Source organism: Lithobates pipiens, unplaced genomic scaffold, assembly GCF_037356315.1.
Source record: "Lithobates pipiens isolate NorthernLeopardFrog02 unplaced genomic scaffold, aLitPip1_a1.2 Scaffold_13, whole genome shotgun sequence".
NCBI classification, from domain to species: Eukaryota; Metazoa; Chordata; class Amphibia; order Anura; family Ranidae; genus Lithobates; species Lithobates pipiens.
Window position 1 is genome coordinate 307,580,822 of NW_027507718.1, and position 26,817 is coordinate 307,607,638.

At 44.7% G+C, this 26,817-nt stretch overlaps 1 protein-coding gene across 2 annotated transcripts in view; it reads left to right on the forward strand.

The window, feature by feature from the left end:
* Positions 1–26,817, forward strand: part of INTU (inturned planar cell polarity protein) — a 158,954-nt gene that overhangs the window by 15,017 nt on the left and 117,120 nt on the right. The window contains exon 1 of one of the 2 annotated variants that reach the window (XM_077476881.1): positions 4,499–4,742. The exons of the other annotated variant lie outside the window; for it this stretch is intronic. Coding sequence (XP_077333007.1) covers positions 4,624–4,742 — 119 coding nt within the window. The 5' untranslated portion in view covers positions 4,499–4,623. Of the gene's footprint in view, positions 1–4,498; positions 4,743–26,817 lie in introns of those variants that run through there. 2 annotated transcript variants of the gene reach the window in all.

Consider the following 26,817-nt stretch of genomic DNA (forward strand, 5'->3'; position numbering starts at 1 on the left):
ATGACCTTTCACTGATGAGACTGCTCTTATGAGATTGCACTGACGAGGGTGCTCTGATGACATTGCACCGATGATACTGCTCTGATGAGACTGCTCTGATGAGATTGCACTGATGAAACTGCTCTGATGAGAATTGCATTGAGACTGCTCTGATGAGACTGTTCTAAAGAGATTGCACTGATGAGACTGCTCTAACGAGACTGGTCTAATGAGATTGCACTGACGAGATTGCGCTAATGAAATTGCACGGATGAGACTGCTCTAATGAAATTGCATGGATGAGACTGTTCTAATGAAATTGCATGGATGAGACTGCTCTAAAGAGATTGCACTGATGAGATTGCACTGGTGAGACTGCTCTGACGAGATTGTACTGGTGAGACTGCTCTGATGACATTGCACTGGTGACTGTGAGACTGCTCTGATGACATTGCACTGATGAGAGTGCTCTAAAGAGATTGCACTGATGACATTGCACTGATGAGACTGCTCTGATGAGACAGCTCCAAAGAGATTGCACTGATGAGACTGCCCATGGCACAATCTGTCACCTGTCACTGTGATCTGTCACATACTGTGTCCATGAATGGATGTCATTCATATAAAAACGGTTGCTTATAACAGTAATAATCACTATTAAAACATTGTTTACTATGATTCAGTTTAGGAATAAACAGGAGCCTCTGTACAGAGTGCTTCCTGTTCATTCATCTGCAGTGCGGCTGATGCTGCAGAGAAATAATTGGGGATCTACAGTATGTCCTCAATTTCTTTCACTGTGTCAAAAATAAGATATCAGGGGTCTGTTTAGACCCCTAATATTTCACCAAAGCCTCTTTCAAAAAATAATTGAACATTGATTTTTTTTCAAGGGCTCATTCAAATGGGATCTCTGGCCCGCACAGTGTAAATGAGCAGTTTGCGTAGCTGAAGCTGTCTGCTACTCTATGGGGAAGTAGCAGCTGTATGAACACAGCCACAGGTCCTCATTTGGCTGATGCACAGGTATGGGTGTGCTTTATTACCTCAATACACTTTAACTTTTAGATATGGCAGTCAGTTCGTAAATTATTCCATGTTTGTGTCCGCTAATGATTTTCAATACTCATTTGATATGGAGGGCTCAGGTAGGCTGTACCTTATAGCAGAAATACACGGTTAGAAAATCGACTGATCGCTCAACCGCCGACCAGCGTTCGTTGTTCGAAATCGTCGCCAACCTCAACTAATCAAAAGAAATCTTTAAAAGAGCAATCGATTTCATACGTAGTGTTGACGTCTCACATAAGTGGGGCCATCTACTAGTTCAGCTCAAGAGTGATAATGTTCAAGAGATGTTTCATGGACAACCTTCACACCAACGAACGGTCTTTTTCGTTCACAATATCGATATCGGGTATTAATTGCTGGGCATCAACAAGTAGAAAATCGGCTGTTGGTTCTCAGAAAGGACATTTTCGCCCGATTTTCTTATGGTGTATTCCTGCTGTAACAGCATAGCTCCCAAATGTCCCTGATTTTGAGGGACTGTCCCTGATTTAGAGCAATGTCCCTCTGTCCCTCATTCCTCCTCATTTGTCCCTCATTTTGGTCTGATCTATATAGATGTATATAAAATGCACTTTTTATCTATCAAAGTGTTTTCCAGCACTAAACCTTTCATCCGATTTTTTAATTGCTGCATTTGTAAATTCCAAAAGCCAAAATAAAGGAATAGTAGTGGTAAAAAAAAAGCACTTGAGGGTTTAACCAATCTTGTTTTTTCTTACAATTCTCCTTTAACCACTTCCAGACCGCCGCAAGCCGATATACAGTACGTCCTTACTTTAACGGGGGATATCGTTGTTATGGCAGCAGCTAGCTGCCATAAACCCTGGTATCCTCTTGTTCGGCCTGCGGTCCGATTTCTGATAAGAGTGGTCTCTGCGGCAAGATCACTTTTATCAGCGGCGGGAAAGTGGCCCTCCCCCTCCCGCTGCACTGTAGTGCCCTCATGGAGATGGGTGAGGGGAAAATGGCCCCCACCCGTCTCCATAACAACACAGGGTGGAAGCAATGTCAAAACATCACTTCTGCCCCTCTTAAAGGACCATTTAAAAAAAAAAAAAAAATTTAAATGACAATTTTTTTTTTTTAATTGCATTTAAGTGTAAATATGAGATCTGACCCCAGATCTCAAATTTGCTTTACATGCTTTTTTTCTATTACAAGGGATGCTTACATTCCTTTTAATAGGAATAAAAGTGACACACTTTTTTTGTAAAAACAGTATAAAAGTGACACTTAAAGGGTAAAATAAATAAGAATTTTTTTTTTATATACGCGCCCCGTCCTCGTGTGCAGAAGCGAACGCATACGTGAGTAGAACCCGCATATGAAAACGGTGTTCAAACCACACATGTGAGGTATCGCAGCGATCGGTAGAGCGAGAGCAATAATTCTAGCCCCAGACCTCCTCTGTAACTCAAAACGTGCAACCTGTAGAATTTTTTAATCCTCACCTATAAAGATTTTTAAGGGTAAAGGTTTGTTGCCATTCCACGAGTGGGTGCAATTTTGAAGCGTGACATGTTGGGTATCAATTTACTTGGCGTAACACCATCTTTCACAATATAAAAAATAAAATAAAAAATTAAACTAACTTTACTGTTGTCTTATTGTTTAATTCAAAATAGTGTATTTTTTGCAAATACGGTGTGTTAGAAAGTATTGCAACGCCATTTTATTTTCTAGGGTGTTACAAAAAAAATGCATGATGTTTGGGGGTTCTAAGTAATTTTCTAGCAAAAAAAAAAGCTGTTAAAGTGGAAGTAAACCCTCCTATCGTTTTCAGCCAAGGAAGCTGCCATCTTGGCCTCCGTTTAATCTTTAACTGCCATGAAGCTGGAAATGTGATCAGTTATGACACCAGCCATTGGATGGTTTGACAGTTTGGTTGAGAGTACAACCAACATGACAGTTAGCATTTCCGGCATGCCGGGAATGTAACAGTTTTTTCAAACTGTTAGATCAATGGGTTTACTTCTGCTTTAACTTGTAAACAACATGCCTCAAAAAGAGGCTTGGTCCTTAAGTGGTTAATGGTGTGTCCTATGCCTGCATACTTTTGCTGATAGGTGTCCCCAGGGCTTTTTTTCAGCGGGAACCAGCACTTATTGCCATTACATACCTCCAGCAAGCACTGAATGTATGTAATGGCAATAAGTGCTGGCTTGTGATGCACAGTCTATTGATACTGGCTGCAGGGGTACCTATTTTTGCAGAAGAGAAGGAGTTATTGTTGCTGGGGAGGTCAATTGTCACTGGAGGGGATCTAATTCTGTGGGGGGTGGTGGTGGGGGTGGCGGTTGGTGGTCTTGGTTGTCCATCGTTGGTGGGGAGGGCTATTGTTTTTGCAGGGGGTCTTGCTGGGGGGGTCAGTTGTTGCTGGGAGGGATCTACTGTTTCTGGCTGCTCACAGGCCTATCGGTGCTGTCTGCAGGGAGATCTGTTGTTGCTGCTGGGGGTCTAATGTGTTGCAGGTGGTCCATTGTTGCTGGGAGGGATCTACTGTTTCTAGCTGCTCACAGGTCTATTGTGCTGTCTGCAGGGAGATCTGTTGTTGCTGATGGGGGTCTAATGGGTTGCAGGTGGTCCATTGTTGCTGGGAGGGATCTACTGTTTCTAGATGCTCACGGGTCTATTGTGCTGTCTGCAGGGAGATCTGTTGTTGCTGCTGGGGGTCTAATGTGTTGCAGGTGGTCCATTGTTGCTGGGAGGGATCTACTGTTTCTAGCTGCTCACAGGTCTATTGTGCTGTCTGCAGGGAGATCTGTTGTTGCTGATGGGGGTCTAATGGGTTGCAGGTGGTCCATTGTTGCTGGGAGGGATCTACTGTTTCTAGATGCTCACGGGTCTATTGTGCTGTCTGCATGGAGATCTGTTGTTGCTGCTGGGGGTCTAGTGTGTTGTGGGTGGTCCATTGTTGCTGGCTGCGGGTGATCTATTTTACTGCTTTTCTTATTATCATTAACAAACTCCCTACAAATGACTTAGTGCCACAAATGTTATTTGCTTCTGTATTCTCTAAATGGGGCAATACTGGGAGGTGGGTAGGGTTGGAAGCAAGGAACGGTGCTCAGAGGTGGGTAGGGGGCAGAGACAAGGGGTGACTGTGAAAAGGGGAGTTCCTGCACCTATTCTCTGGCAAAAAAAAATCCATGGGGTGTCCCTCATTGACATCTCAAAGTTGTGAACTCTCAATATCCCTCTGTATGAATGGGAAACACACAGGACTAATCACATTATGACGCCAGAGATAAAACACTAATAGAAACACTGAAGCACGATGTACAGCATTGTACACAAGGAGTAGCAGACAAGCTCTCTGTCACACAGCATTCTGGGGAGTGTAGTCCTGGGATGGCCGCACAACAACTCCCAAGAAGCCTTGCGGTCACGGGTCATGTGCGGTCCGTCAGCCCAATCCCGTGGTGAGATGCCCGGAGGAGGCGGAGCTAGGCTCTTTACCTGTAACTGTTGCTACAAACGCTTTGTGGGAGGGGATGTGGTTGTCGTTGTTGGAGTGGGAATAGTGTGACTATGTGCTGACAGGGTGTAGTGTGGTGGGTGAGACTGGAGGACATGGAGGGGGTGAGGGACAGGGGCTCTCTGCAGGAGGACGAGGATGACGGAGCAGCAGGAGGAGGAGGATGGGACAGCCGCTCATCATCATACACTGACTGCAGCAGCTGTTGCTCCAGGTAACATGACCAGCCAATCACCAATATATACTGTGTGTGCTTCTGGAAACGTCATCATCCTGTCCAAGAACTCCTAACAACCAATACACTCCCTGCAAGCCAGGCTCCTCTGTCCCTCACACTGATAAAGTTGTATCAAGTACATTGAAGCCCCTTTCACACTTGTGCGACTTGTCCTGTGACTTGGGGCTGTGAAGTCGCATTACAAGTTGCACCCCATGATTTCCAATGAGTACTGTTCATATCTGTGTGACTTCAAAGTAGTCCCGGCACTACTTTGGTATGACTTTGATGCGACTTGAGGTCCATAGACCTCCAGATTACACAGACATTGCTTCAAGCCGTGTGACTTTTGGGTCACACAAGTGTGAAAATGACCTAAAGGGCATTTTTAGTTTTGAGATGGTCTGATGAGGGATCAGACCCCCTGTCAGGTTTTTATTGCTGTGTGTGTGTGTGTGTGTGTGTGTGTGTGTGTGTGTGCCTCCCTACCCCTTTCTCATGGAGCGGATAATCAAATCTGTCTGTCTGTTATTCAGGTAATGTGAATGGAAAACCTCCTTGTCGTGGCCCGTACACACGATCCGAAAATCGGACGACAGTCCGACTTTTTTAGCTTAACCGCTTGCCATCCAGGCCATATCTGACATTTCTCTCCTACATGTAAAATTCCAAATTTTTTATTTTTTGGTAGAAAATTACATAGAACCCCAAACATATGTTTTGTTAGCAAAGACCCTAGAAAATACAATGGCGGTTGCTGCAACTTTTTATCTCGCATGGTATATGCGCGGCAATTTTTTGAACAATTTTTTTTTTTTTTTTTGTCAAAAAAAAAAAAAAAATGTAACTAACTTTAATTAATTTTTTTTTTTTAAAGCATGAAACTTTTTTTTTTTTGTCAAAAAAAAAAAAAAAAAAAAAAAAAAAAAAGTTTCATGCTTTAAAAAAAAAAAAATTAATTAAAGTTAGTTACATTTTTTTTTTGCAGAATGTGAAAGATGAAGTTTTGCATGCGCATGCTCGTGGAATGGTGCCAAACGTCGGTATTTAAAAATTTCCTTAGGCGACGCTTTACATTTTTTATTTTTTTTATTTTTCTTACTGGTAACTAAGGATGAGCTCCTGCGTGTTTGCACAGCCCAGGTGCAGAGCCCGCCAGGAAGTCGGCACCGTGCTAATCACAGGCAGTGAGACCCGATGCGCGGCTGCAGAGATTGGCGATACCTCACGTGTGGTTTGAACACCTCTTTCATGTGTGGGCAGGACTTACGTATGCATTCGCTTATGCGTGCGAGCACACGGGGACAGGGGCGCTTTATTGAATAAGTCAATAAGACCCCACATCCCACCTCTAGGCTGGGAAGCCTTAAATAAAAAAAAAACGATCTCGGCGTCGCAGCCGAGGTGGCGCCACCATTTGTTTGAATGCAGAGGCCGGGGGTGACGTCATAACATCGCGCCAGGCCTCCGAGCGATCATAGAGACTCCAGCGACCATCTGGTCTGCCAGAAATCTCTGGTATACGTCCGGGGCCGGTGGATCCGTTCTCCGACTCACCGATGGAAGCATCAGATGGCAGCGTGAGAGGGGGACATCCCCTCTCGTTGCCCGTAAGAACGATCAAGCGATGGAACAGCTTCTATGATCATTCTTATGGTGTAGGGAATCTCCGGCTGAAAAAGACTATATCTAAGTAATGCCTGTAGCTGCAGGCTTTTTTCAGATATACCCCTGCAAAGTCAAGGACGTCATGATGGCCGGCAGTTTGGAAGTGGTTAATAAGTAGACATTGAATAGGTTACTAAAGTTACAAAAATTCTCGTACGACAGAAAAAATTGCAAGTGATGTCATGTGTTGTATTTGTATTTTCGGATGACAACTGTATTAATGAAAATCGTACGATCTGGTATTGTACAAGGAAAGTTTTCGTGCTTGTCTTATCTAATAATATGGAATGAATTGTCATGATCGGCTCTCGAAAGCTCTGTACTAACGATCCGATTATCGTACGATACCGAAGCGGTATTTTTCATCTGATTTTTGGATCGTGTGTACAGGCCATTAGTCTATGGGCAGGTGGATGTCAGTGTCTGTATCCCTCTGATTACATGCAGGTCCAATAAAAAATAAATAAATCGGCACCCCTTTCTGTCTTTCTGGACCTAAATGCATCAGATTCTAGGTGGTCCAAACTATGTGGACAGAGCTCCATATTCACATGTAGATCCAACACACATCTGTAAAGGTCTGGTTGCAGAATACAGAAGAAAACTCAATGGGCACAGATGTCCTGTCCCATCCTGCTCCCATTCACCCAGTACTTCATATTCCTGATATGTGCCTGCTGTACCATGCACTTGTATGAGAAAGTCTCCTGTTCTCTCTGTATTGCTTCCTTTGAAATCCCTGGTGTTCCTACCAGTCCCTCTGGTTTCCTATTAAACAACTGACCACACTAGGCATGAGAGAACAGCCTGGTCAGTTCTCTAGCTCTGCTGGGATCTCAGCCTGCTCTCCCCCAATGACCAGGCTTGCCCTGACACCCTGGTCCTCAAGTTGATGTAATGATTGACCCCTCTCAAACGGAACTGTTGGTTTAGTTTCATTTGATCAGCATTTTCAGCCAATTGGCTGCATCCCTGATCAGTGGAGGAGTCCCGCTGTCAAAATACTGTAGCATGGGGGGAGGATTCCTTCATCCATCTCAAATTTGTAGATGGAGGAATTTGCTTGTGGTTGTGTGTGGGGTGTTTTTATTTTTTTTTTTTTTTTATCAGCCAGCTAGCTTATCAAAAAATTAAAAAATTGATCCATGGCCAGCTTTAGTTCCTTCTTTCTCTGTGATAAGAGGAAGGGGCTGGCTCTGCAATGTAAACACTACGCTGCTGTTATCACAGTGATTGGTTAATTTAACATTCAGCATTTCTCGGAAACCCCACCAGTGCCGGTGTTCTGACATATAGCGTCCGGCCATCTAAAAGTATCCACCCAGTATTGCGCAGGCGCAGCACGGAGCAGAAGGAGATTCGTAAAATCTCTGAAGATGAACAGCACCTGAGCCGTGAGTCAAGGTGCAAGCCCCACCATCCAAGTGGACATAGAGCTGCTTTGCTCGCCACGCTTCGGGCACAGCCTCGCTGCGCTCGGCTCTTTTTATTCTAACTCTGTCCACTTGGATGGTGGGGCTAGAACCTGGTCTCAGGGCGCAGGCGCCACTCATCTTCGGCTATTTTCGGAATGTGGTTGTCCTGTGTACTGCGCATGTGACGCTATCCGATGGGGGACATTATGTGATAGGACACCGGGTGATGGAGGGGGTGGGACTAGTAGTGGCAACACCACTACAGTGAAATGTATGTAATACTTGTAGCCTGTGCTGAAATAGTATGAATAGTGGTACACTGCAGCAAACTGCAGAATTTTTAATACTGGTACACAAATATGGGGCTAATAGCAGCGAAGGAAGAAATGCCCCTATGTCAGCAGTGTCACTAAAAGCAAAATAAATCTCGGCATTGGTGGTGTCACTGAAAGGAAAAATGTCCCTCCGTCAGTGGTGTTGCTAAGAGGAAAAATGGCGCTGCCTCAATAGGAAAACAAATGCTACTGTGTCGATGTAAGTCTGAAATCTGAGCAGGACAGGCCTCTGTCAGTGGGATAAAGGAGGGAAGGAGACATGGGCTCTGAGGGGTGCATGGATCTAAAAAGGGGGGCTCAATGGACTGAAAGGGCTCCTCAGAATTGTTAAACTAAATCTGAAGGCAAAAGGTGTTTTTAGTTTTGGATAGAGGTGAGAGGGATTTGAACACGTCAGTTTGTATTGTGATGTGTCCCCATTAGGGAGATCCGCCCTCTCTATTTGTCCCGTTTACAATTATCATTGAAAGTAATAGTAAAAGAAAATCCTACATTTTTGTGTTATCCCCAGAAAAGTAATAGAGGGGAAATATTCCAATTGGGACACTAGTTCTGGTGGCCCGGGGCTTCCCAAGGAATTCCCTTTAAAGTGTTTAACCCCCCCCCCCCAAAAAAAACAATAGAGCTCCTGGTGCCTTGAAGCAGATTATTGTCCCACCCCCTCCATCACCCGGTGTCCTATCACATAATGTCCCCCATCGGATAGTGTCGCATGCGCAGTACACAGGACAACCACATTCCGAAAAATAGCCGAAGATGAACGGCGCCTGCGCCCTGAGACCAGGTTCTAGCCCCACCATCCAAGTGGACATAGAGTTAGAATAAAAAGAGCCGAGCGCAGCGAGGCTGTGCCCGAAGCGTGGCGAGCAAAGCAGCTCTATGTCCACTTGGATGGTGGGGCTTGCACCTCGACTCACGGCTCAGGTGCTGTTCATCTTCAGAAATTTTACGAATCTTCTGCTCCTGGTGCCTTGAAGCAGATTTTTTTTATTTTTTTAGCGATACGCCACTGCGTCGCTTTAACTGACACAGTAATGCTACATTGTACCCTAACCTTTGGTGGTATTTGATAACCTCTTAGATTTTTATTTTTTGCGCTATAAACAAAAAGAGCGAACATTTTGGGGGGGGAAAAAAAAGCAATATTTAATATTTTTTATTTATTTTTTTACTTTTTGCTATAATAAATATCCCCAAAAATCTAAAAAAACAAAAAAAAACAATTTCTTCCTCACTTTAGACCAATATGTATTCTTCTACGTATTTTTGGTAAAAGAAAATCGCAATAGGCGTATATTGCTTGGTTTGCGCAAAAGTTATCGGGTCTACAAAATAGGGGATAGATTTATGGCATTTTTTTTTTTTTAAATTAGTATTGTTGGCAATCTGCAATATTATGATTTCTTTTTTCTTTTTTTTTTTTTTTCTTATATCGTGACTGCGACATTGCGGCGGACAGATTTGGACACTTCTGACACTATTTTGGGACCACTGGCATTTATACAGCGATCAGTGCTATAAAAAAAGTCACTGGCAGGGAAGGGGTTAAACACTAGGGGGCGATTAAGGGGTTAAAACGGGAGTAAACCCGCTGACTTTTTTTTCCTACGCATGTAAGGGAAGAGGCATAATGAGCTAGTATGCACCGCATACTAGCTCATTATGAAATACTTACCTTAGAACGAGGCGCCAACATGTTCCCTCAGCGTGCCTTTCAGGTATCGCGGCTCCGGCACTGTGAGTGGCCTGAGCCATGATGTTGTAACTCCCGCGCATCTGCGCAGGAGTTTTCTTCCCGGTGTTCTGGCATATTCAGTCCGGCCATCATACAGAGCAGAAGAAGCTTCGCAAAATCTCAGAAGATGAACGGCGCCTGCGCCGTGAGTGGAGGTGGTAGCCCCACCATCCAAGCGGACATAGGGCTGGGAAAATTAGAGGGCCCCTCGCGGGCTCCCTTCGCTCGCCACGCTTTGAGCTCGGCCTCGCTGCGCTTGGCTCTTTTATATTCCTACTCTATGTCCACTTGGATGGTGGGGCTAGAACCCCAGCGGACACTATCCTATGGGGGACTGTATATGATAGGACACCGGCAGGGTCTGCTGGACTTTCAGCTGAGAATCCCCGGGGCGCATGCACCGCTGAAGTCAGGCTCATTGCGAGGGGAATATCTCCTAAACCGTACAGGTGTAGGAGATGAGGCTTACCTGTAGGTAAAAAGACTATTATAGGCTTACCTGTAGGTCAAAGTTACAAATATGACTATACAACCGCTTTTAAGTGTGTTCCCTGGACATGTTATAACTGTGGGGGGGATGGGCTCACTAGAACATGACAGAGATCACTGCTCCCAATCCCTATCATGTAGCTAGGCAGAACAGGGAAAGGCCTTGTTTACATAGGCATCTCCGTATCACGATCACGGGACCCGTGGGCACGTGCCTGCTAGCTGTCAACGAAGCAGCGACATACGGTTACGTTGTTTTGCGCACCTGTGCCACATAGCTGATGTATTAAATCGTAATTTTTAAAGAGCAATTGTCATTTCTGTCCTGCAGCAGATCCTCCTATATCCTGCTGTTGACTCGCTGACAATCCCATTCACTTTAATGGGACAGCTGGTGATGCGGCAATGACACCACAAGCTGAGGGACATGGCGGCAGCAGGTGAGTGGATGCCTGCTAACAGGAGCTGCCATGCTCTTTAAATGCAGGGACTTCTTCTTGCTGGTAGTTAGGAAACCTTCATTTTGTTTGCAAATATTAAATATTCTATTTAGAATAATAAGCTGTCGGGTTAGTAAAACAGCGATAGATCTGCAAAACAATAGGATAAAGGAATATTCCTGAACTTTGTTTTATCTCATGGATACTGTCACATTGTGTGAATGCATAAATGCAGCGCATGTTATCTCAGTTTGAGAGCTTGGATTCATTGAATGAGTTTACCAAAAAATTTAAATATTGCAGAATATACAGCCCCATGCTAGATACCTAAGTTCCATTTCTCCCATCACCTTCCAGGACGTTACACCTGAGAGATGAGGGCTCCTCCCTACAGGAAACCCAATCAATTGACAGCTTGTTATAAGTCCCCACCCTTCCCCTTGATCCCCAGTATTGATTGTGTTTCTCCCGAATGCAGCCGCATGTTTTTGTTTAAAGACCAAATGAAGGGGAGGGTCAGATGGTCCCCTGTTGAGACAGGGTCTAGGGAGGCCGGGGAGGGCTGAACTAACCTGCATGTTTGTCCTTTTCACGGGGTGCCCTCAAGGCTGCACCAGCGCTCTGCCCGCAGGGAGTGCACTGCACCGAACAGCTTGGAGAGCAGTGTGGAGAGATAGAGCAAGGCGGTGGACTGCGGTCAGCTCGCTTTACTAGCCCCACAAGCAGTACCAGCAGCCCAGCCAACCTCCCATGAAAGGGAAGGCAAATACAACTGCAGTTGGATCCAGGTCGGGGCCCAATGAGTAGGAACTCCCCTTGGAAGAGGGGAAGGGGGTGAGAGGTGCTGGCTTCTAGGGGTCTGAGAATTCCTGGGCTGGCCAGTACAGGCTGGGCTTCACCGATCACCTTACCCCACCCTACCCCAGTACAAGCCCACAGTTAGGGGGAAGGCAGAGTAAAATTCACCAAGCACTCTGACCTCTTCTTTGAGGATGCAGGCAGTATTAAAGCGGGGTTCCACCCTAAAGTGGAACTTCCGCTCATCGGAACCCCCCCCCCCTCCGGTGTCACATTTGGCACCTTTCAGGGGGGAGGGGGATGAAGATACCTGTCTACGACAGGTATTTGCACCCACTTCCGAGCATAGACTCCCACGGGAGTCTGTGCTGTTTCATGTCCCGGCGCGGTCTGCTGGGATACACATGGGTCCCAGAGACAGCGCGGACCATTCCTATTGCGTTGCACGACTTGCGCATGCGCAGTAGGGAACTGGGAAGTGAAGCCGCCACGCTTCACTTCCTGATTCCCTCACCTAGAATGGTGGCTGCAGCAGCCAAGCGATCGATCAGCCTCGGCTGCCGGCATCGCTGGATCCTGGGACAGGTGAGTGTCCATTTATTAAAAGTCAGCAGCTGTAGTATTTGTAGCTGCTGGCTTTAAAAAATTTTATTTTTTTTTGTTTTTTATTTTTTTTTGTTTTTTTACAGTGAAATCCCTCTTTAAGGGTCTGATGGACCGTAGATCAGAATCCCTCCTTGGAAAGGCTTGGGATGCTAATACATCAGCCATGGGTCCAGTCTTAGTAGCAGCCTGTGTAGCCAGGAATGCAGATTTCTGAGTACAGAAACTGACCAAACACCTGTCTCAGGAATCCAAATCGGATGACATCCTTGACTTCCTATCAGTGATATCAGACAGCACCTAGTGTACATCTGCCAGATCCTGCAAGAATGATATCCCTTGGAATTTTTGGCAAAACCCCTCCCTCTATCATCACCCTTACACATCCCCCCCCCCCCCCCCTCCAGGGATGCCCTGAAAAGATCAGCCCTTCTGGATGGTATCCAGGAATTGGTAGAACAGCAGGTAGTGGTACCAGTACCAAAACAACAACACCAAGGATTCCACTCCCATGTAATCGTTGTTTGTAAGCCGTCAGGAAAGTATCGGCTGATAGTAAACTTAAGAAACTTGAACAAGTACCTGGAATACAAAAAGTTTCCTATGGAGAGTATCTACTCTGTACGGAAAAACCTCATGAAGGAGGCCTTCATGATGACACTGGACCTCAGGGATGCCTACCTGCATGTGCCAATTCACGTGGATTATCAGACATTTTTCAGGTTCGCAGTAGTCATTGGAGGGGAGATTTTTCCATTCGGGTTAACGGGCAGCCCAAGGATTTTTACAAAAATCCTAGCAGAGGCAGTAGCCTTTCTGCATCTCCAGGGTATATCCCTGATTCCGTACCTGTACGACCTACTGATCTCCGGACCATTAGTCACCCAGGTCAGATCAGATATATATTAGTTTATTGAAACTATTGATGCCCCCCACTGAGACCACTACCTGTGGAAGGGAATTCCATATCCTTGCCACTCTTACAGTAAAGAACCCTCTATGTAGTTTTAAGATTAATCCTCTTTTCTTCTCATTTTAATGAGTGGCCACAAGTCTTGTTAAACTCCCTTCTGCAAAAAAGTTGTATCCCTATTGTGGGGTCACAGTATATTTGTATATTGAAATCATATCCCCTCTTAAGTGTCTCTTCTCCAGAGAGAATAAGTTCAGTGCTCGCAACCTTTCCTCATAACTAATATCCTCCAGACCCTTTATTAGCTTTGTTGTCCTTCTTTGTACTCGCTCCATTTCCAGTACATCCTTCATAAGGACTGGTGCCCAGAACTGGACAGTATACTCCAGGTGAGACCAGAACAGAGTCTTGTAGAGCGGGAGAATTATTGTTTTATCTCTCGAGTTGATCCCCCTTTTTAATGCATTCCAATATTCTGTTTGATTTGTTAGCAGCAGCTTCCATTGCATGCCATTGCTGAGCCCATCATCTTCTAGGACCGCCAGATCCTTTTCCATCCTAGATTCCCCCAGAGGTTTTTGCCATCCAGATGCATTATTTTACATTTTTTCTTCATTGAACCTCATTTGTCACGTAGTTGCCCACCCCTTTAATTTGTTCAGATCTTTTTGAAGGGTTTCCACATCCTGCGGAGAAGTTATTGCCCTGCTTGGCTTAGTGTCGTCTGTAAATACAGAGATTAAACTGTTTACCCCCATCCTTCAGGTCGTTTATGAACAAACTAAATAGAATTGGTCCCAGCACAGAACCCTGGGGGACCCCACTACCCACCCCTGACCATTCCGAGTACTCCCCATTTATCGCCACCCTCTGAACTCGCCCTTGTAGCCAGTTTTCAATCTATGTACTCACCCTATGGTCCATGCCAACGGATTTTATTTTGTACAGTAAACATTTATGGGGAACTGTGTCAAATGCTTTTGCAAAATCCGGATGCACCAGGTCTACAGGCCTTCCTTTATCTAGATGGCAACTCTCCTCCTCATAGAGGGTTAATTGATTTGGCAAGAACGATTCTTCATGAATCCATGCTGATTACTGCTAATGATACCGTTCTCATTACTAAAATCTTGTATGTTATCATCCCCTCAAGAGTTTGCATGCTATTGATGTTAGGCTAACTGGCCTGTAATTCCCAGGGATGTATTCTGGGCACTTTTTAAATATTGGTGCTACATTGGCTTTTCTCCAGCTGGTACCGTTCCAGTCAGTAGACTGTCAGTAAAAATTAGGAACAATGGTCCGGCAACTGCTTGTCTGAGTTCCCTAAGTACCCTCGGGTTCAAGCCATCTGGTCCCGGGGATTTATTAATGTTAAGTTTCCCAAGTCTAATTTTAATTCTGTCCTCTGTTAACCTTGGTGCTTCCTGTGATGTGTCATGAGGATAAACATTGCAGTTTTGGTTACTGAAGAGCCCCCCCCCCCCCCCGATTCCCTCGTGAATACTGAGGAGAAGAATAAATTCAATACCTTCGCCATCTCCCCATCCTTTTTAACCAGATGTCCTTCCTCATTCTTTATGGGACCAATATGGTCTGTCCTCCCTTTTTACTGTTTACATCAGCCATTTTCGACCAGGGTTCCTCCAGAGATGGCTAGGGGTTCCTTGAGCTGTGGCTGACTTACCTCCTGTTTGATGGTGCCTACATACTTCTGAGCCAATGCCACTTGGAGGAGCCAGTTCTATGACACCAATGATCATTATAGCGTTCTGTAACAGGACCATTCTTACCACCACTGTAAAAAAGGGTATTCTTCTCACTGGCCACCAAAGTAAGGGGCATTGTTCCCACTGACCCAATGAATGGGTTTTATCAGGGGTTACCCGAGACCTAAAAATTATTTTAAGGGTTCCCCTGGGGTAAAAAGGTTGAGACAGGCTGGTTTACATACTTAACCACTTCCCAACCGCCGCACGACGATGTACGTCGACAGAATGGCACGGGCAGGCATATGGGCGTACATGTACGTCCCTGCCTTCCCGCGGGTCGGGGGCCCGATCGGGCCCCCGCCCGGTGCCAGCGGCGGTCGGTATCCGTGCAGGAGCGATCGGTGATGAGGGGGCGGCCATTCATTCATGGCCACCCCCTCGCGATCGCTCCTGACGAATGGGAGTGAAGCATTGCATCACTTCCTCTCCTGTAATGTAAACACAGGAGAGGAAGTGATGTAATCTCTCCTCCGTGACGGTATTTTTCGTACCGGCACCGAGGAGAGAGGATCGGTGAGTTGCACAAGCACTACACTACACAGTAGAACATGCCAGGCACACTCACACCCCCCCCCTTTACCCCCCAATTACCCCTGCCCCCCCAGTCACAGTGACACCAATGCATTTTTTTTTTTTTTTTTTGCATTGGTGTCATTTGTGACTGTAATAACTGTTAGGGCAGTTAGGGTTAGCCCCCTTTAGTTCTAATGTACCCCCCTAACCCCCTCAATAAAGGTTTAACCCCGTGATCACCCCCCGTCGCCAGTGTCACTAAGGCTGGGTTCACATTGTAGTGGTTTATGAGAACGGATGTGATTCGCACCGCACTGCAGTGCAAATCACATCCGATCTCTGTGCGATTCGAGTTCAGCCATTCGCCGCACCCGCCGCAAATTCGCACGGGACCCTTTTTTTGGTCCGCAGCAGAATCGGATCGCATGGGTGTTCACACCATGCGATCCGAGTTTGCAGATCGCACTGCGATATGCAAACTGATCTGGGGGTGTCATTAACATTTCACTGACACTCCCAGCAGTTCGCATAGGGCAGTGTGAACTGCCGCCGGGAGGCATGCGATGCGGGAACCCGCCGCGGATTCGTGGCGTTCCCGCATCGCTCCAGTGTGAACCCAGCCTAATAAGCGATCATTTTTCTGATCGCTGTATTAGTGTCACAGGTGACGCTAGCTAGGTAGGTAGGTATTTAGGTTCGTCGCAGCTTTTTATAGCGCCAGGGACCCCCATATACTACCGCATAAAGCCCCCTGATTGCCCCCTAGTTAACCCTTTTACCAGTGATCACCATATAACTGTTACAGGTGACGCTGGTTGGTTAGTTATTTTTTTATAGTTTCAGGGCACCCGCCATTTATTACCTAGTCTCACTAGTGTACCCCTAAATTTAGGGGTGTCTACTTTCCAAAATGGGGTCATTTGGGGGGGGTTTGTGCCATCTTGGCATTTTATGGCCTTCAAAACTGTAACGCCCTTAGAAAGCCTGAAGGCGGTGCTTGGTTTTCGGGGCCCCGTACGTGGCTAGGCTCCCAAAAAGTCCCACATATGTGGTATCCCCGTACTCAGGAGAAGCAGCAGAATTCATTTTGGGGTGTCATTTCACATATGCCCATGGCATGCGTGAGCAATATATCATTTAGTGACAACTTTGTGAAAAAAAAAAGTTTGTAATTTTCCCGCAACTTGTGGCAAAATATAAAATATTCCATGGACTCAACATGCCTCTCAGCAAATAGCTTGGGGTGTCTACTTTCTAAAATGGGGTCATTTGTGGGGGTTTTGTGCCATCTTGGCATTTTATGGCCTTCAAAACTGTAATAGGTAGTGAACTCAAAAATTTACGCCCTTAGAAAGCCTGAAGGCAGTGCTTGGTTTTCGGGGCCCCGTACGCGGCTAGGCTCCCAAAAAGGGATATATGTAGTATCCCCGTAGTCAGGAGAAGCAGCAGAATTTATTTTGGGGTGTCATTTCACATATGCCCATAGCATGTGTGAGCAATATATCATTTAGTGACAACTTTGTGTAAAAAAAAAAAAAAAAAAAAATATACATTTTTTTTTTTTGTCATTATTCAATTGCTTGAGGCAAAAAAATTAAATATTCAATGGGCTCAACATGCCACTTATCAATTTCCTTAGGGGGTCTACTTTCCAAAATGGGGTCATTTGGGGGGGTTTTGTACTGCCCTGCCATTTTAGCACCTCAAGAAATGAGATAGGCAGTCGTAAACTAAAAGCTGCGTAAATTCCAGAAAACGTACCTTAGTTTGTAGATGTGACAACTTTTGCGCAAACCAATAAATATACAATTATTGACTTTTTTTTTTTTTTACCAAAGACATGTGGCTGAATACATTTTGGCCTAAATGTATGACTAAAATTAAGTTTATTGGATTTTTCTAATAACAAAAAGTAGAAAATATCATTTTTTTTCAAAATTTGCGGTCTTTTTACGTTTATATCGCAAAAAATAAAAATCGCAGAGGCAATCAAATACCATCAAAAGAAAGCTCTATTTGTGGGAAGAAAAGGACGCAAATTTTGTTTGGGTACAACATTGCATGACCGCGCAATTACCAGTTAAAGCAGCGCAGTGCCAAATTGTAAAAAGACCTCTGGTCATTGACCAGCAAAATGGTCCGGTCTGAAAGTGGTTAAAGAATTTCTTGGGATTTTTTTTTTTTTTGCTCTCCTCTGCTGTGTGTCTTTCATGTTCTATCTTAGCCGTAACAGTTGCACCCTTACATTTTTTGTTGCATTCTTTATAAAGTCTGAATGCTGATGATGATCCCCTTCTCCTTTGCCATCTTTCTGTGATAAACCAAAAAATGAGAAAGAAATTTCATTGTCTGGATGTAAGAAGGTGTCTCTTTACCTATTTACAGAGAACAAGAGTTTAGGAGATCCTATTAGTTTTGTATGCTGGGCCAAGGAAGGGACTTCAGGCTTCTAAAGCCTCCGTCTCCAGATGGATCAGGGGCGCTATCTACCTGGCTTATGAGAATTCTGGAGTTCCAGCCCCAGCAAAGGTTAAGGCCCATTCAACCAGGTCACTAGCAACTTCCTGGGCTGAAAATGCAGGGGCCTCTTGGTAACAAATCCACAGCACGGCCACCTAGTCCAGTCATGAGTTTGATCTTTCTGATTCAATTCATGCTATTCGTGGAATTTGAGGTCTATTTATGTATCCATCTTATTAGCCCTCCTGTGGTCCACCTTTGTGAGCGTGCACTTTGGTTTGGGGACTCCGTTACTGGGATTCCATCTGCTGGCCACCATTTTTGTTGGTTCAGATCATTGGTTAACATTAGCCAGCAGCAATTTTTGTTCATTCATATACCGTAAATACTCCTGAAGAAGCTGAGCAAGCGAAACATGTAGAGTGGTATATTATGGAATGATCAGTTGATTTATGGTTTCACCATTCTAGTGAAATTATGAATTGTATTCATTATGTTGATAGTATTATTGTTTTTATTGTTTGTAAATAAACATTTTTTTTTAGTTTGAGCATATTGCTTATGTGACCTTAAAGGGAAATTTTTTTTTTATTTAAAATAACAAACATGTTATACTTACCTCCACTGTGCAGCTCGTTTTGCACAGAGTGGCCCCGAACCTGCTCTTCTGGGGTCCCTCGGCGGCTGTCTCAGCTTCCTCCTGCAGGTGCTTCTCACGTTCATGCGAGCTCCCTCGCATGGTGAGAAGCATCTGTGGGCGCGCTCCCGTGATACAGCCGGCGGCCATAGCCGCTTGCTGTATCACACGGCCCCGCCCCCCGGCGCTCCGCTGCTTTCCATCCATCCACTCCAGTCAATCAGCGGCCAGGCTGAACGGTGGAAAGGACGTCGGGGATGAGCGCGGGACTTTAGAGGGGTGCGGTAAGTAAAACGGGGGGAGGGCTGGGGGCGCAGGCACTGTCGGATGTTTTTTCACCTTAATGCATAGAATGTATTAAGGTGAAAAAACATTTACCTTTACAACCCCTTTAATTTTACAGTTTAGCACCTTTAAAAGTCCCGGGTTTTGTTTTAAAACCCCAGTGTCCTTCCTTGCTTTGTTTAAAATTTCTGGGATGTGGTGCTTTTTTGTCAGAGCTCTCCTCTCATTGCCAGTGTGTATAAAGCCTTGAGTGGCTGCATCTCCTTGTTCGGGTGGGCGTCTCTGTGGAGAATCGGTAAATCTGTGGCTTTAACGCCCATAGCCCGCTCTTGGAATTGAGCCCTAATGAAGGGAGGAGGCAATGGGGGCTCTTATGCACTGTGCCCTCATTCCCCAATGGTGGTGTGCTGAGAGTGTGTAGTGTGTTCTCAGTGGGCAACCTTTCTTTTCTGCCAACAGTTTGTTTTTGAATGTAGTAAAAAAACAGAATCCCCCTTCCAGCAGCTATTGAAACGCCTGCTCCTTCTGACAGGCGTGACGCTGCAGTCTGTAAGGGGGGCACATATCAACACTTCTTGAGGCTTGTGCTCCTTTGCCCCCATCCTAGCCCTGTCCTGAGCACCATACATTGATTTTATTCATATGATTACTTTATAACTGATTTTTTTTCTACATACCCCACCAACCAGTGCTCATTCCTTTCTGTTCTATCCGTAGTGAATTGGGGTTGACTCTCGAAGTGCACCTCTTCTTTAAGCACATCAGTTCACTAGCATAGTGAATGCTATACATTTAGCTTATACCCCAACATGCTCTGCTGTATCACTACGTGTTAGGCCCCATTCACACCTGAGCGTTTTGTAGCTTGAAGCCTGAAGCTACAAAACGCTGGAGGGGAAAAAATCTATTATTCTCTATGAAGATGGTTCACATCTCCACTCCAAAATGCCTGAAGCTCAAACAAGTTCTGGAACTTTATTTTATTTATTTTGTTAGGCAAATTACAGGTGTGTTTTTTTTATTTTTTTATTTTTTTTTTTTTTTTTGGGGGGGGGGTTTCTGCTTTTTACATTGGTGACCTTTTTGACCTGTACAAAATCGCAGCAAAAAAAGTGTTAAAATTGTGCGACTTTCTGCCTGAAAACGCTATGCTCAGGTGTGAATGGGGCCTAAACTAGATATCAAGCCAACAAAAAACTGACAGGGTTGTTGTCATAAGACTTGCAGCAATGTGTGTGTGTGTGTGTGTGGTATAAAATTGCTCCAAGTTGTTTGGAGATTAGTTCACAGGCTGTCAGTAACGATTTTGCACCTGCTGTTTGTTACTAGTAAGAGCATCCGGTGTGTTGATTTGCCAGCATATGGTAACAATAATATGTTTGACAGCGGCGTCTCCTTGTGTATTGGATTACTGTGAGCATTATATAGCAAATGTAACCTAACCTGAATACTTTCAACCAGTTCATTGCTGGAGTGGAAGTGAATTATTAAAGCTAAATGTCCCAGTCCGCTAAAAACATAGATGCACAAGGGAACTGTCTAATCTGCCTTTCCTTAGATTTATGCAGCTCTGCCAGAAAGTCCAGCTTTGTCTTCCAGGACATAAGATGTCTCTGCAGTTTGATAACACAAGTTTTGTCTCTCTTCCACCCAGTTATTAAACATTGAAAGGGGAAGCAGCAGACTTATGCCCTGTACACACGATAGGATTTTCCGACAACAAACCGTGGATTTCTTTCCGAAAGGATGTTGTGTCAAACTTGTCTTGCATACACACGGTCACACAAATGTTGTCGGACATCCCGAACGTCAAGAACGTGATGACGTACAACACGTACGTCGAGCCGAGAAAAATGAAGTTCAATAGCCAGTGTGGCTCTTCTGCTTGATTCCGAGCATGCGTGAACTTTTGTGCGACAGACTTTTGTGTGTACACGCTCAGAATTTCCGACGACAAGTTTTGTTGTCGGAAAAATTTGAGAACCTGCTCTCAAACATTTGTTGGCGGAAATTCCGACAACATATGTTCTATGGGGCATACATACGGTCGCAGTTTCCGAAAACAAGCTCACGTCCAATATTTGTTGTCGGGAAAATCCTATCGTGTGTATGGGGCATTAGGCTTCATACACACTAGAAAGCTAAAAACTGCTTTTGAAACGCTGGACAAAAAATGCTAATGTTTTAGTGTTTTGATGCCTTAGCAGTGTTTAGCCCTGGTTGTTAAAGCGGAGTTCTATTGGTTTTTGAGTTTATTAAAAGTCAGCAGCTACAAAGAAGTAAAGCTGCTGACTTTTTTAATAAACAGCCACTCGCCTGTCCCACAGTCCAGCGATGCGGCCGCCCGAAGCCTCCATTCTCTCCCCTTCCTCTTTGTGACACCAACATTGTGAGTGTGGGCGCCCGGCTGTGACAATTTACGGCTTCACAGCCGGGTGTGCACTGCGCATGCGTGAGCCGCAATGCGTGAGCATCAATGGGCAGGCAATGTTCTGGGACCTGTCACATGTCCCAGAACATTGCCAGGAGGGAGGGGCTGCCTAGGAATCACCTAGGCGGTCGGAAGGAGGAAGTGGGACAGGAAGTCCCACTCCAAACCATGTACCCAGCCAACCCACACCCCAACAATTGCGGCATGTCAGGGGGCTAGGAGTACTTAAAGCGGAAGTTCCATTGGGGGCTGCTATACTGAAATCTGGTGATATTTATTAGCGCTGCTTTTTTTTTTTATTTTTTTTTTATTTTTTTTGTGGCATTAACTTACTAATCCAATAACTTAAAGCAGTTGTATAGTCTTTGTCTTTGTTTTTTTTTGTTTTTTTACTTTTACCTACAGGTAAGCCTATAATAAGGCTTACCTGTAAAAAAACAAAAACAATCATGACATACCTGCCTCCTCTGTGCAGTTGGTTTTGAGCTGATGTGCTCGTCCCTGTCGCTGGAAAGACAGGGTTCAGGTAAGTAAAAGGGGGGGCTGCTGAATCACAGGAGCTTTTTCACCCTAATGCCTAGAATGCAAAGGTGAAAAACCTTGAGGGTTTACAACCTCAGACCAGGAGTCCCCCCGCCAGTGCTGTCTCGCCTTCTCTCTTTGTGTGCCCCCCACGGCAAGCTGTGTGCTGTAGCGACGTGTGGGTGTGCTCCCAAGCTGCGCTTTGTGCATCCATAGACACAATGTGTCTCAGCCTCACCCCCGCTCCCTCTTCATGGGATTTGACTGATGTCAGCAGGAGCAAATGGCTCCCGCTGCTGCCTGAGTTTCCTGTGAGACTAGAAAGAGAAGAGCTGCAGCTGGGGCAGCACTGGTTTGAGAGAGGACTTAAGTAAGGGGGGGCACAAAAATAGGGAATGCATTAAGGTAAAAAACATTTCAACCTTTAACTCAAATAACTTTCTATTGCTCTCAGCCACTTCCATTTTTTTTTTCTTCCCGTTAGAGGGTGGCTATGTTCGTTCTCTATGGTCCTACTGTATGTAGAAAATAGGCACCCTCTCTTGCTCACTCCCAAAATGGGCTATTGATTGTGGGATTGGTAATGTGCCTCTGACCGCTTCTAGCCTGCACTGCTTGTTCCAAATAAACAGAAGTGAGGAAGGAAAGGGAGAGGTTCAGGAGCTCTCGTAGGACATTACAAGGAGACAAAAAAACATAGTAAGAAACAATAGATAACAGGACCATTAACCACTTGCTTACTGGGCACTTAAACACCCTTCCTGCCCAGACCAATTTTCAGCTTTCGGTGCTCTCACACTTTGAATGACAATTACTCAGTCATGCAACACTGTACCCAAATGAATTTTTTGTCCTTTTTTTCCCACAAATAGAGCTTTCTTTTGGTGATATTTGATCACCTCTGGGGTTTTTATTTTTTGCGCTATAAATGAAAAAAGACCGAAAATTTTGAAAAAAAACGCATATTTCTTTGTTTCTGTGACAGAATTATGCAAATTATTTTTCTTCATACATTTTGGCCACAATTTATACTGCTACATATCTTTGGTAAAAATAACCCAAATTAGTGGATATTATTTGGTCTTTGTGAAAGTTAGAGAGTCTACAAGCTGTGGTGCGAACCGCACAAAATTGATCACATCTGATGTACTGGTGGCCTATCTCATTTCTTGTGACCCGAACAAGTCAGGAAAGTACAAATACCCCCCAAATCACCCCTTTTTGGAAAGTAGACATTCCAAGGTATTTAGTAAGAGGCATAGTGAGCTTTTTGATGTTGTCATTTTTTTTCCCACAATTCTTTGCAAAATTAAGATTTTTCATTTTTTTTTTTTTTTTCCACAAAATTGTCATTGTAATAGGTTATTTCTCTCACATGGCATGTGTATACCACAAATGACACCCCCAAAAAAATTCTGCTACTCCTCCTGAGTATTACAATACCATGTGTGTGGGACTTTTTCACAGCCTGGCCACATAGAGAGGCCCAACATGCAGGGAGCGCCATCACGTGTTCTAGGAGTATAAATTACACCTCTAACTTGTTGACTACCTATTACACTTTTGAAAGCCCTGGAGCACCAGGACAATGACACGTGGCACTGATGACAGATGGCACTGATGACACTTATACGTGGCACTGATGGCAGATGGCACTTATACGTGGCTCTGATGACACGTGGCACTTATACGTGGCACTAATACGTGGCACCGATGACAGATGGCACTAATACGTGGCACCGATGACAGATGGCACTAATACGTGGCACCGATGACAGATGGCACTAATACGTGGCACCGATGACAGATGGCACTAATACGTGGCACCGATGACAGATGGCACTAATGCGTGGCACAGATGGCACTAATGCGTGCCACAGATGACACGTGACACTGATGACAGATGGCACTGGTAAGTGGCATTGATGACACGTGACACTGACAAGTGGCACTGATACGTGGCACTGATGACAGATGGCACTAATATGTGGCACTGATGACAGATGGCACTATGTGGCACTGATGACACGTGGTACTGATGACAGATGGCACTGGGGGAAGGGTGGCACTGGGGGAAGGGTGGCACTTTTTTTTTTTTTTTTACACTTACGGCACTGCAGCTGTTCATCTCTCCCCTCTCACGCGCTGTCTGTGTGAGGAGGGAGAGCAGCGCTGAGAGATGATCTCATATGTTTACATATGAGACCATCTCACATTAGACACGCCGATCGCGCTGTAAACGGCCAATCACAGCGGCCGTTTACAGCGCGATCGGCGTGTCTAATGTGAGATGGTCTCATATGTAAACATATGAGATCATCTCTCAGCGCTGCTCTCCCTCCTCACACAGACAGCGCGTGAGAGGGGAGAGATGAACGGCTGCAGTGCCGTAAGTGTAAAAAAAAAACGGCCGCTGTGTAAAACGGCCGCTGTGATTGGCCGTTTACAGCGATCTGTGTTTGCCTGTCTCCGGGAGACATGGCAAACACAGAACTTCCCCGATGCGCACCCGCGGCGGCACGCATTGCGGAAGTAAACAGGACGGCCACCCGGACGAAAGCGCCTGCTCTACGGCCGTCATTCGGCTATAGGGTGGGCGCGAGGTGGTTAAAGCAGAGTTCCACCCTCCAAAAAAATTTTGTTTTGTTTTTTTAAAGTGAGCAGTTACAAATACTGTAGCTGCTGACTTTTAATAAGGACACTTACCTGTCCAAGGAGCCCTCGATGTTGGCGCCCCCCCCCCCCCCCAGGCCGGGTGCTGGCGCTGCCATTGCAACTAAGGTAAACTGGCAGTGGAGCCTTCAGGCTTCACAGCTGGTTTCCTACTAGTGCTTCTGAATGGCACCCTCGTCTTCTGGGGGGGACACACAGGTCCCAGAAAGCAGCGGGGGGAACGAGGAGGGGCCGAGGCAGAAGAGGAAATGACGAGGCTGGAACAAAAGTACACCTTTTGGACTTCATAAAAGGTAAGAAAAAAATGTATATCGAAAAACGAGGCGTGGTCTTTAGTTTAAGACCAAGAAGTAAAGTTGGGTGTAACTCCACTTTAAGTAGTGTATGTGTGTGTATTTCGCAGAATAAGAATATAATTTAGTGTCACTTTTTGCCCACATTATATGGAAAATTACTCTGCTACAGGAAAATTACTTGACAGCAGTTTAAATATAGATAATGTATTTAGAGAATATCCTCTACTTGTTCTATTGCTAGAAATGACTTTCATATGCTTCTTGTTTTGTTTTTGTATATGTCGTTGCTCCTGTCTTAGAACAAAATCACAGTTACTAATGGCTCCTGATTGTCATTGAAACAATGTGTTGAATATACATTTTTAAAGTGTTTGATGTAAATTGATCAGCAACAGAAAAGCTTTATGCAATGATATGTTTAAAGTGATATTAAAGGCGTTTTAAAAAAAAATAAAACAAATTATACTCACCTGCTCTGTGCAAAGATATTGCACAGAAGGTTCGCTTTCCTCTTCTTCTGGCTGTCTCCACCAGAACTGTTGGCTCCTCCCTTTTTAGGACCCTTATGTAGCAAGCCGTGTATTATTAAAGTGGAAACCTAATTCATGAAATTTGAGCTGGGCACATATATCTGCAGTGTTTTCTTATCTCTCTTCAAAGCACTAAGTCCCATAGCTTTCTCCTGCTCCGTTCTTCTGTTATCAGCCTGATAACTTCTGACAAGTTCTCCATCACATATAATAAAAGCAGTTGGAGTTTTGTGTTGGGGAGGATGCTATAAATTAGCAGAGCCCTGAACTATTGAAAACAGAGCTGAAAGTCTCTGCCTATGAGAAGAGGGGGTGTGTGCCTTCCCTCCAATCGGCTGTCTTGGCTGTATGCCCAGGCTTCACTGCAGTGTTGAACAGGAAGAACAAATTTCCTAATACAATCTAAACTTGCTGATGACAGCAGACCTACATGTGAAATGTACGTAGGGAGATTTGTTTCATCCCTGTATATCATCTGAGGCTGTTCACTTCACTGGGTATATGTGAGTGTTTATAGCCACTTTAAGGTGGCACCTTTTGTGTGCACATTCCTGAGGCAGGCTGTGTGCATTCATAGACGCAAAGCACAAATAAACCATGCTCCTGCTACCTCCTCACAGGAGTTTGACTGACAGCACTTGGTTTCTCCAGTATAGGCAGGAAGTGAGGGGACCGGTGACATGGAGCCAGGTAGGTGTTTAGGGATAGTGGTGGGTGAAACCAGTAGTGGGCTGTTTCTTACCTTAGCAGAACATTCATTAAGATAAAAGGCATTTAGACTTTAGCACTGCTTAACTATGTTGTGTTTTGCTATGCTGCTTTCCTATTCATTGTTTTATGTCCTGTACATAATGTAAAAGCTAAACTCTGACTTTGGTCCTGGAGCCCTCGGTCATTTATTGAGTGTAAATTGTCTGAAAAGTTACACTATGTGCAATATTGTGGCAGTTTTGCTCTAAATATTGGAACAAAACCTTATTTTACAGTAAGTAACTGACTAATGTTCTGGTATGTCTTGGCGTTTCAGGTCAGCTGCTATAGAGTGAGTAATTCAAATGACGGTGTATAAAGGAAAGGGGGAAGAAAAAAAACTTCTTCGCATTGCCTAACTCACGGTATTAAACCCTGCTGCTAGTACCCTATTTGCCGTTAATTGAAAAATCGTACAAAAATATTGTTCTGTAGATGATTTATATTTTTAATTTTGGCAGCAATATTCTACCAGACTGGGCTGTGGTTTTAAAAGAGAAAGTTGTAACTGTGGGGATATTTGGTGTCGTGTTCATTTTGTAAATTGCACATCTGTTACACATCTACTTCAAAGATATACTACACCAATATTTATTGTGGATTTGGCAGCATTAAAATTGTATGTTTAATTGAGTGCTAATTGCGGTTTTTGCATTGGGTTTAAGCATGATGTTCCCAAAATAAAATGGTATATGGAAGACTGTTTCATTGGTATAGCTGACATTTGACTTAAACGCACAGCAGTAAAGTGAATATTTACATAAAGATATTAACAAATGATTTTGTGATTATTTAGACATTTTGCTT